The 12,182-nt window shown below is 39.4% G+C and overlaps 1 protein-coding gene across 3 annotated transcripts in view; it reads left to right on the forward strand.

The window, feature by feature from the left end:
- Window positions 1–12,182, forward strand: part of SLC6A17 (solute carrier family 6 member 17) — a 50,446-nt gene that overhangs the window by 18,020 nt on the left and 20,244 nt on the right. For all 3 annotated transcript variants that reach the window (XM_053454293.1, XM_053454292.1, XM_053454294.1), the window contains exons 4-7: window positions 814–940; window positions 7,957–8,138; window positions 11,336–11,446; window positions 11,802–12,043. In XM_053454293.1, the coding sequence (XP_053310268.1) occupies window positions 814–940; window positions 7,957–8,138; window positions 11,336–11,446; window positions 11,802–12,043 (662 nt within the window). The remainder of the gene's footprint in view (window positions 1–813; window positions 941–7,956; window positions 8,139–11,335; window positions 11,447–11,801; window positions 12,044–12,182) is intronic.

Raw genomic sequence — 12,182 nt, forward strand, 5'->3', positions numbered from 1 at the left:
ACCTGTATCTGAGTTTATGTCACGATTAAACATTCTCTAGAAATATGTGGTGCAAAATGTTACATGATTATTGCTAGAACAGGTTTCGACAGTATTAGAAACATGATAAATTATGTGACAGTGGATGTAACAGTGCCTTTAGTGGGAAGTAAAATTAATGTTCCTACATATCAAATAACCATAATAGACTGGCCTGAAAACTTTATGAGCCCGCTTCCTGTTGCAATTAACAATTCACAAACATCTTGGAAAACTAAGATATTAATTACCAGATGGTAATTACATTACTATAAATATACGTACATGTCTTCATACTAAATTTGGGGTGCCTCTGGTGTGAGTGCCATGAGAAAATACAATTTATTTCATGAGTCAGGGTGACCAAGCACTCATTGCTAATGCAATGTGAATATACTGGTTATGATTCATTTGCCCATTTAATGTAAATGGTTTACACCTTTAATATGGTATTGCACCAATACTGCATTATTGAAGAAAAATGAATGGCAGCCTTCACAGCAAATAGCCATTCAGTTTCACTAAAAGGAAAAAATATTTTTTCCCCAGTTTCTGCTTAATTTGTTTGGACCTTTAGGGTGTGCTAGGTTAGAAACTAACTATTTGTTGAACAGTGAGTTTAATACTCTTCACATAATATTAATTTCTTACCCTTAATTGCTTGTCTAACATGAATCAGTTTAATCATGTATCAAGTAGATGAATTTACTAACTGCATATGAATTGGAGAAAATGTAATTAGAATTAGAACCTTGGTCTAGATTATCTTGTGATTCATCTTCATGTTTCCCTTAGGTATGCTTCTTTGTTGGCCTTTACTATAATGTTATCATCGGATGGAGCATATTTTACTTTTTTCAGTCTTTTCAATACCCTCTGCCTTGGAGTGAATGTCCCACTGTAAAAAATCAAACTGCAACAAGTGAGTATACATAACAAAATATAATGTGAATTTAACAGCATGTACACTAAAATTTAATTTAGTGGCTTCAAAATAAATGGCAGTATGTAAATATGTTATAAAATGGCAGCATTCAATCATACCTTGATAAACAGCAGGTGGGTGGTCACATTTTGTAATTGTGATTAATAGAAACATAGAATTTTATGGCATGTTTATCCCATTTTTCATCATATAAAGAGGCAGCCCTTAATCACTCTTTGGTCTCGTCTTAGATTCAGGATAGTGTCTATAAAAAAAAACTATTCTATAAAAAAAAACAGCTCTGGTCATTTTGTGCAAACATTGTAAAAAAAAACCTGGTCCTGAAGGGGTTACAGAGGTTTTACTTTACTGAGAGGGCTATAAATAAATGGAACAGCCTCCCAGCAGAACATTGTGAACAGAACATTGCGCAAACATTGTAAAAACAAACTGGTCCTGAAGGGGTTAAAGAAGTTTTACTTTACTGAGAGGGCTGTAAATAAATAGAACAGCCTCCCAGCAGAAGTGGTAGAGGCTAATACAGTGAGCTAAGACATGATGCATGGCATTTTTACAATGTTTGCACAAAATGACCAGAGCAGTTTATTTTTGCTATGTGCTTTATTAAATTGCCCACTTACTCATTTAGTATACCCCACAAAATATATAGTATTTTCGTTTGAAATAATAATTATATAGAAAGCATCATTTGGCTTGGTTTCCATTTGGGTTTTTTTGCTAAAAACGCCTATAAAAACGCCAATAGCGCCACCTGGCGTTTTTTTGTGAAAAACGGCTGCAGCCAGATGTTAGCTGTAATTCAATAGGAAATCGCAAAATGCCATTTCCACTTGGCGTTTTTCTGTCTGGCGTTTTTTCAGTCCTCTTTGGCGTTTTTCTGCTTTTTTGGGCTCTGTGGCAGTTTTTCAAAATCGCAGCATGTTGACACTCTGGCGTTTTTTGCAAGAAATCTTGGCTTTTTTTCTCCAATAGAAGTCTATGGGAGAGAAAAAACGCCATGAAAAAGCCATGTGGGTTTATTGCCTTGGCGTTTTTTATGGCGTTTTTTCCACAGTTACAATGCAGAGGATGGACCCAGTATCTGTGTGTCCTACGAGAAATAGGCTGAAAACAAACAGTTTCACACAAAACAAAGTCCTGGACTGGTTCATATTGAATTTTACACCATTTGGAACAATTTGCACCATCATTTGGGGCCAATCTTCCCAGAGGAGCAGACATTCGGAATAAAGCATGCCTTACAAACCACAGAAAAGAGACAAAAGGGTCTACCAAGTAAATGACATCAGGAGAGGGCAGATACTTGCCATTTATCCTAATCCCTTTTAGCTGGGTGAAACTTCTAACTTGTAAAGGCTGGAAAAACTGCCTAAGGTCAAAAAAAGCAATTTCCACAGAAAGGCTAAAACGCCAGAAAAAACTCCAGAAAAAACGCCAAAACGCAGGTAAATGTAGTGGCAGTTTTCTTGGCGTTTTTCCTGGCGTTTTTCATCAAGAAAAAAACGCAGGACAAAAACCCAAGTGGAAACCTAGCCTTAGTGTGAAAAAACCTGTGGTGAAAATTAGGAACAAAAGGCAAAATTTTCAGTTTCACCAAGAATAAAACTATATATTTAACCAGTCCAAATTGGGAAAAAAAACCTCCAAAATGTATTTAGGTATTCGTCCTGTTTTTGGAAACACTTCATATGCCTGGCATTTACATTTATTTTGGCACTTACAGGATGTAGCACATCGCTGTTTTTAAACAAGATTTTTTTTTAAATGTGGCCAAAAAAAAAAAATATATATATATATTTTTTTTGAAAGTTGACATCCCAAAGTATTTTACTAGGGACATGTTAACACTTTTTATTTAACCATTTTAGTGCCGATCAGTCCTGAAAATTGCAGTAAAATTTAATGTTTTTCATTTTTAACAAACCCATTCTAGCCAAACACAGTATTTCAGTACATTTCTTAGGTTAAAATCAGATCACATGTAAGTCAATACAATAATCAGTGGCCTAAACCATAATGATCAGATCCGTGGGAACATTTTTTTTTACAGAACCAATGAGCCCACTTGGGCATGAGGTACATGGTATGTCACCAGACATGAAGGGGTTAAAACTAATGCATTGATTCAGGCACAGGGGTGTGGCTTTGGCACAAGCGTATCAGTGGAAATGGCCAAAACAGCAAATGTCAACGTCTCAGAAGCACTCAGAAACTATATTTTATACAGATGGGGTCTTAGCTGCTGTTTCAGTGAAGGAGTAAGCCTCCGGTTAGTCTGGCTGCAAGAATACCGCTATTTAAAGCTTGTGACAGATTCCCAGTCTCCCAGTCCCTCCTTACAGTCACACTGACGATTGGCCCAGCCCCTTTCATTATAGTGTCCACTCTGCTCAGCAACTTATCTAACGGTAAGTATAAAATTAATATTTGGGCTGCTGAAAGTTAGGGGAGGTGGTGGGTTTATTTAGGGGCAGTTGGCACTAGGCAGGGTTGCCCTCTTTCCCCTTTTTTATTTGTGCTGTCCCTGGAACAAGAGAAGAGACGCTGTGAGGGAGCAGCGAGAAGGCAGCCTTGCGGGACTGCGCGGGAACTCTGCAGTTCAGGTAAGGAGATGGACGTGATTGGGCAAAAATGTGGCGGGAGGGGGCAGGAGTGGAACACCCACATTGCGGGAGTGGGCAAAAAATCAGCGGGAGCGGGATTAAAAAAGCCGTCCCGCACACGGCTCTACCTGGAACACTTTTTGGAGGCTATTCGATTGAAACATGACATCCTGGGGTTTCAAGACGGAGAGGGACATCATAAGGTGGCTGATTACGCGGACAATCTACACTTTCTCGTGGATCGTCCCGAGATCTCACTGCCCAACATTCTTGAGGAATTCCGCTCCTCTGGTGAGCTGTCAAGCCTCAAGATTACTCCAAATCGGAAATCTTAAATGTCTTCCCCTTCAAATGGTGTACCGGGAAGATGAAGTAGTTGGGAGTTATGGTTAATGTGGTGTTTAGGGTTAATTTAGGGGCAGTTATGGTTGATGGGGTGTTTAGGGTTAATTTAGGGGCAGCTATGGTTGATGGGGTGTTTAGGGTTAATTTAGGGGCAGCTATGATTAACGGGGTTGTTAGGGTTAATTCAGGGGCAGTTATGATTGATGAGGTCGTTAGGGTTAATTTAGGGGCAGTTAAGGTTAATGTGGTCTTTAGGGTTAATTTAGGGGACAGGTAATGTTAATGGGGTGTTTAGGGATAATTTAGGGGCAGTTATGGTTGATGGGGTCTTTAGGGTTAATTTAGGGGCAGTTATGGTTAATTGGGTCTTTAGGATTAATTTAGGGGCAGTTATGGTTGATGGGGTCTTTAGGGTTAATTTAGAGGCAGGTATGGTTGATGGGGTGTTTAGGGATCATTTAGGGGCAGTTATGGTTGATGGGGTCTTTAGGGTTAATTTAGGGGCAGTTATGGTTAATTGGGTTTTGAACTACTCAAATTATATAAAAATTCAATTTGATCAAAAAAGTTATACTATCCAAATTAGAAACAGTAACGTGATAGCTCTGAAAGCTTCAAATTCGATATTAGAGTGCAAAGACAGAACTGATTAATTTATATTAAATCTGAATAAAATGGTCACAGACAAACTAAAAAGAGAATACAAAACAGTATTAAAATGAACACTGATAAAAGACAGAAAATAAGCTGCGTGATGTTGAAGTCCCATATAGAAAAATAATTCAAGGAAATTCAGTTTCCCTCAGATTCCCGTTCATAGGAATCATATTTCTATGTCCCTGTGGGAGGAAAATATGTAGCCCAGACAGGCACTTTAAGATACTCTTAAGTTTAATTAGGTCAAGCATACTCTAGCTTCATACTTTAAAATGCCATATTTGGCGTATTTGGTAACTTGTGCATTAATGACTCTTGGTTGATCATGTCCCCCATGTTATTATAAACGTACAGGTGTCAAACATTCCCCATCTACCTGTTTGTGAGGTGTTATTTCCTGGACCCCTCCTGCCATATTTCCTATTATTCTGGAGGGCACATTCTCAGCATACAGAACATCTTTATGTCATGATTCTACTATGGAAACTTAACCATATTTCTTAAATCATAATTCTGAATGTTATGCTGATGCTACGTCCCCTGTGTAACCCCAGTGCCTGGTCCCTTGAAAGATTTTATGGCACCTAGGACAGGATATCTGGAATCATTTGAAGATACCCTGCTTGTATGCTCCACTGGTTCTATGATGGGTCTGGCAGGATATGACCCAGAGAAAATACTTTCGGTATTTATTCAAGATGCCTTTTTAACCCTTACCATCCCTAGAATATAGGCATTTTGTATTACACAAAACTATGACTCCCAATGCAACTACAGAAACCCAGTTAAAATTCCCTACTCAGTAACCTTAACACTAACATTTCTTGCGAGGTAACCCCAAGTTACAAATGTTATGACAACGTAAATCCCCTAATAACCTCCAAGTAATATGCTTTAAAAGTAATAAAATATAATGAATTAAAAATGATTCTTAAGGGTCAAAATTGACCCTTAAGGTTAAAAAATATTAACTCTTCAGGGTAAAAAAAAATCAGTAGTAGGCAAGCACTCCTTAAACATTGCCTTTTTGATATTTGACATCCTGTCTAAAAACCTATGATTTCTATACAAGCACTTTTCTGCCACTGATCAGTTGCATAAGCAGACAATCAAAAGCAAGAGTTATTGAAAAGGTGGCTGCAGCTCTGTAGCTTCTCCCTAAGGTAGGTACTTTATTTTTCCCTTTTTTTAAAGAATGCATATTGAAGTACCCATAACATACTTTACTATGGTTTCCACATTACGGAGAGTTGACACTTAAAACTAAAAATTTTACAGTGTATCCATGAGGTGTATGACACATGTATATGGAATTGTTCATTTAATCAGAATGACAGCTTCATTAATTGTACTTTTCACATGGCAAAACACTTGTCCTTACTGTATTTAAAAGTGTTATGATACCTTCTACATTCCCCACAAACAGCAGAATGATAGCTCATTTAATTTCTACACAAGCACTTGGCTGGGGGTAAAAGAAACAGAGTTTAATGATATATAAATGTGTATTGACTATAAAATTACCTAACCCCTCGAGAATACTGGTCAGTTTTATGTTCAGCATATAAATTAAAACTTGGTTTGGAGTATCTGTTGGTCAGTGCTGGTCCTGACTGTGGACACTGTGCATATACAGGTATAAGTATTAGCTAAAAAGGGAATGGAATAGAATGCATAATTAATGATAACAATAATTATAATATACAGTGGGGCAAAAAAGTATTTAGTCAGCCACCAATTGTGCAAGTTCTCCCACTTACAAAGATGAGAGAGGCCTTTAATTTTCACCATAGGTACACTTCAACTATGAGAGACAGAATGAGACAACAAAGTCCATAAATCACATTGTCTGATTTTTAAAGAATGTATTTGCAAATTATGGTGGAAAATAAGTATTTGGTCAATAACAAAAGTTCAAATCAATACTTTTGTTATATACCCTTTGTTGGCAATGATAGAGGTCAAACGTTTTCTGTAGGTCTTCACAAGGTTTTCACACACTGTCGCTGGTATTTTGGACCATTCCTCCATGCAGATCTCCTCTAGGGCAGTGATGTTTTGGGGCTGTCACTGGGCAACACGGACTTTCAACTCCCTCTAAAAGTTTTCTATGGGGTTGAGATCTGGAGACTGGCTAGGCCACTCCAGGACCTTGAAATGCTTCTTACAAAGCCACAACTTCGTTGCCCGGGCGGTGTGCTTGGGATCATTGTCATGCTGAAAGACCCAGCCACGTTTCATCTTCAATGCCCTTGCTGATGGAAGAAGGTTTTCACTCAAAATCTCACGATACATGGCCCCATTCATTCTTTCCTTTACAGGGATCAGTCGTCCTTGTCCCTTTGCCGAAAAACAGCCCCAAAGCATGATGTTTCCACCCCCATGCTTCACCGTAGGTATGGTGCTCTTTAAATGCAACTCAGCATTCTTTCTCCTCCAAACACGACGAGTTGAGTTTCTACCAAAAAGTTCTACCTTGGTTTCATCTGACCATATGACATTTGCCCAATCCTCTTCTGGATCATCCAAATGCTCTCTAGCAAACTTCAGACGGGACATGTACTGGCTTTAGCAGGGGGACACGTCTGGCACTGCATGATTTGAGTCCCTGGAGTCGTAGTGTGTTACTGAAGGCAGCCTTTGTTACTTTGGTCCCAGCTCCCTGCAGGTCATTCACTAGGTCCCCCCGTGTGGTTCTGGGATTTTTTTCTCACCGTTCCTGTGATCATTTTGACACCACGGGGTGAGATCTTGCGTGGAGCCCCAGATTGAGGGAGATTATCAGTGGTCCTGTATGTCTTCCATTTTCGAGTAATTACTCCCACAGTTGATTTCTTCACACCAAGCTGCTTGCCTATTGCAGATTCAGTGTTCCCAGCCTGGTGCAGGTCTACAATTTTGTAGTGTCCTTCGACAGCTCTTTGGTCTTGGCCATAGTGGGGTTTGGCGTGTGACTGTTTGAGGTTGTGGACAGGTGTCTTTTATACTGATAACAAGTTCAAACAGGTGCCATTAATACAGGTAACGAGTGGAGGACAGAGGAGACTCTTAAAGAAGATGTTACAGGTCTGTGAGAGACAGATATCTTGCTTGTTTGTAGGTGACCAAATACTTATTTTACCAAGGAATTTACCAATGAATTCATTAGAAATACTACAATGTGATTTCCTGTATTCTTTCCCCCCATTCTGTCTCTCATAGTTGAAGTGTACCTATGGTGAAAATTACAGACCTCTCTCATCTTTTTAAGTGGGAGAACTTGCACAATTGGTGGCTGACTAAATACTTTTTTGCCCCACTGTACATAGAACCCAATCTATTGATTTATATTGACTAAGAAAATAATATTTTAATTGTTCAAAATGTATTGTATTTTTTTTGTTTTAGGGGTGGAACCAGAATGTGATAAAAGCTCAGCCACAACATATTTCTGGTATAGGGAAGCTCTAGATATCTCAGATAATATTTCAGAAGGAGGCAATCTTAACTGGAAAATGACACTGTGTCTACTGTGTGCGTGGAGCATTGTTGGAATGGCCATGATCAAAGGCATCCAATCATCTGGCAAAGTAAGAGGGAGCTTATATTTTTAAAGTAAATGTATTAACCATTCTCAGTTTGTATAACCATGAGAATGGTTTATGTCTAAGTTACTTATGCTTTGTTAAATGGTGAAACATTTCATGTCAGCATATTTGTCTGTGACAGGGGTAAGTTGGTTTTGAAGGATTCATAATCAAACACAGAAACAAAAATATGTACCGTATTTGCTCGATTATAATACGACCTCCCAAAATCTGAATATTAATTTAGGAAAAAAAGAAAAAGCCTGAATATAAGATGACCCTATAGGGAAAACGTTTTACTAGTAAATGTTAATTCATGTAAACTATGTAAACTGTTTTTTTTTAATAAAAGATAAAAAAATTATGATTGAGAAACATATTTTTTTGTTTTTATCTTATTTTACAACCTGCCTCCCAGTTATGCACATCTGCCCCTAGGCTTGCCACTCTGCCCCAGAAATGCCTTATACCCCCTATATGCCACTGTGCCCCATTATATGCCTTTTAACCCTCTATATGCCACTATGCCCCATGATATGCCTTTTGACCACCTATGTGCCACTCTGCGTCCAGAAATGCCTTATACCCCTATATGCCACTCTGGCATTTAGGGGGTTAAAAGGCATATTATGGGGCAGAGTGGCAAATAGGGAGGTATAAGGCATTTCAGGGGGCAGAATGGCGTATAGAAGGTAAAAAGGCATTTCTGGAGCCAGAGTTGCATCAAGAGGGTTAAAACGCATATCTGGAGGCAGAGTGGCATTACGGGGGTTAAAAGGCATATCATAGAGTACTCTGCCTACAGAAATGCCTTATGCCCCCCATTTAACAGATCGCACCTCCTTCTGGCTGCAGCGGACGTTGCCTACGCGAATCGCGTAGATGTCTACCCGCTACCCTGACTACACACCAGGGAGTCAGAAGCACCGCTAAGTTTGGGGGGGTGTTAAATGGGGTGCATAAGACAGGAGGATCCAGGTTCCCTGCAACGCTGCGAGGGATCTGGATCTTAGTCCCATAGTCAGACCTCATTTGAGGTCTGATTATAAGACAACCCCGATTATAAGATGAGGGGTATTTTTCAGAGCATTTGTTCTGAAAAAAAACCTCGTCTTATAATCGAGCAAATGCGGTAATTTGAAAGCAGATAAGAAACATTCACCTAGTCTGCCAATCTTTATCTCCTGTGCAAACCTCAGACTTTGGTCCTTGACCTTGCCCATCTCGTGCATGTTTAAATTTCCTCACTATATTAACCTCTACCACCTCTTCTAGAATGCTATATATTAATAAATGATAGCTGTCAGAAATCAGAGTTCCCCGTGATCTCTGACAACCAGGGAAGGTCTGCGCGATGGACGCAGACAACCCCCACTGCTTACTGCACCTCCTCCCAGCTGCAGCGGAAGTTGTGTACGCAAATCGAGTAGAGCTCTACACGCTGCCCGGACTACGCACCGGGGACTCAGAAGCTCCGGTAAGTTTGGAGGAGGGAGGGGGGGAGTGTTAAATGGGGGGCATAAGGCAATTCTGGAGGCAGATGTGCATAATTGGGGGGGACAGGTTGAAAAAAAAATATAATAAAAACAAAATATTTTTCTCAATCATAGCTTTTATTAAAAAAAAATTGTTAACATAGTTTACATGAATTAACATTTTCTTGGTAAACTTTTTTCCTATAGGGTCGTTTTACATTCAGGCTTTTTCTTTTTTTCATAGATTACCGTATTTGCTCGATTATAAGACGAGGTTTTTTTCAGAGCAAATGCTCTGAAAAATACCCCTCGTCTTATAATCGAGGTCGTCTTCTAATTAGACCTCAAAAAACTGTCTGCTGGGGCCAGGCTGCTTACCGGTGCTTTGGTCCCGAGCAGCGTCTCTTCTATTAGCAGCAGGAAGCTAGCAGAGTGTCACATAATTCTGCCTCCCCCTCCTTCCTCTGGGGGCGGGGCCAGAGAAGTTGCTCGCAAAGCCGGGCCCCTGCAGAAGTCTGCGAGTGGGAGATCTGCAGTTCAGGTAAGGGGGTGGGGGGTTTGAGCGTGTGTGTATGTGTGATTAATGGAATGAATGAGTATTTAAATGTTTGTGAATGAGTGTGTGTGTGATAGCATGGATGTATAAGGGGGGGTGGTAGCATGGCATAGGGAGGCTGTACTCAAACTCCTATCATCCCCAGGTTCCAGCATGTACTGGCTGCCTTGGCTTGATAGGAGTTTGATTGCTGTTAGCAGTTATATATATATATATACCTCCAGAAATGCCTTTTAACCCCCTATATGCCACTCTGGCATATAGGGGGTTAAAAGGCATATCATGGGGCAGAGTGGCATATAGGAGGGCATAAGACATTTCTGGAGGCAGAGTGGCATATAGAGGGTTAAAAGGCACATCATGGGGCAGAGTGGCAAATAAAGGGGGATTAAGGCATTTCTGGGGGCAGAGTGGCAACTCATGTGCATAACTGGGGGGGGCAGGTTGGCAAATAAAAGGAAATAAAAAAATATATTTTTTTCTCAATCATAGCTTTTATTAAATATGAAAAAATTGTTTACATGAATTAATATTTACCAGTAAAACTTTTTTTCCTATAGGGTAGTCTTATATTCAGGCTTTTTGTTTTTTTCCTAAATTAATATTTAGATTTTGGGGGGTCGTCTTATAATCAGGGTCGTCTTATAATCGAGCAAATACGGTAATATTCAGATTTTGGGGGGTCGTTTAATAATCTTATAATCATAATTATAAAATTGGTATTCACCATATTAATAGTCTTTTTCTGAACACTAATTTCTTCTGGAGAAGGGGACTCTGGTACTGTACATAATACTCAATTTGAGATACATCCAAAGAAATGCATAATGGCAAAACTACCTTCTTCTTTAGGCTACTAGAGCCCCTAGCTATGAAACCCATTCTGATACCTGGTAACTTCCTAAAAATGGCTAGCTAGAGCTCTCCCTCTTCTGGGAGAGTGTCTTCACAGGGGACATGGCTAGTCACCATTGTAGGTGGGACTAGTCATATGTGGGGCAGGGCTAGTGCCACATGGGGTGGGACTAGCCCCAGACAGTCTTAATGGGGGGGATAGGCATGGTCTAGGTCAAAACCAGAGGTCCCAGCTATGGCAATCACTCTGCTTCCTTACCCTGGTGTTTTAATACGTTGCCTTCCTACTTACTCACTATTTGTTATTTCTTTAGGTAATGTACTTCAGCTCTCTCTTTCCATACGTAGTCCTGATTTGTTTTCTGGTCCGTGTGTTGTTGTTACGGGGGTCTGTTGATGGCATTCTTCACATGTTGACCCCAAAGGTAAAGTGTTATTTTTATTTTAAGTATTTGGCTGATATTAGCACACAACATTATCGTGGTTGACACTACATCCCACACAGAGCCTTAATACTATTTTTTTTCAGGTGTATTTAATGGACTGCTAAGAATAAATCCCTTGTAGAAAAGGCAAAATGTATCTTGCTCATTTTTTAAGTAATTATCAGCTCACTGTTTATAGAGGATGTAAAGGGGAGCGAATGATAATGGTTTTAATATTAATTTTAAAAATATATATATTTTTGGATAGTTTATTAACAATGTATTTTATAATAATAATAAGAATGCAGAGGGTTATTTATTAGTTTTTTGCTTCTTACCCCATTTCATACTTCAGGTTGAGAAGATGCTAGACCCTCAGGTTTGGAGAGAGGCAGCCACACAAGTGTTTTTTGCTCTTGGACTAGGATTTGGTGGGGTCATTGCATTTTCCAGCTACAACAAGCAAGACAATAACTGCCAATTTGATGCAGCTCTGGTCTCTTTTATCAACTTCTTCACGTCCGTCTTGGCGACCCTTGTTGTGTTTGCTGTGCTTGGGTTCAAAGCCAATGTGATGAATGAAAAATGTGTGGTTCAGTAAGTACACATAGGCAGGTGCTCAACAATACATTTTGTGGGTATATATTAGACTTCTGCATTCATATACGGGAGAACATAAAAACTTAACAGGACTGTTGCATTTTCATTTGTGAAACAAACAAACAAATAAATGTAC

The sequence above is a fragment of the Spea bombifrons genome, chromosome 2 (genome assembly GCF_027358695.1).
Source record: "Spea bombifrons isolate aSpeBom1 chromosome 2, aSpeBom1.2.pri, whole genome shotgun sequence".
Taxonomy (NCBI): domain Eukaryota; kingdom Metazoa; phylum Chordata; class Amphibia; order Anura; family Pelobatidae; genus Spea; species Spea bombifrons.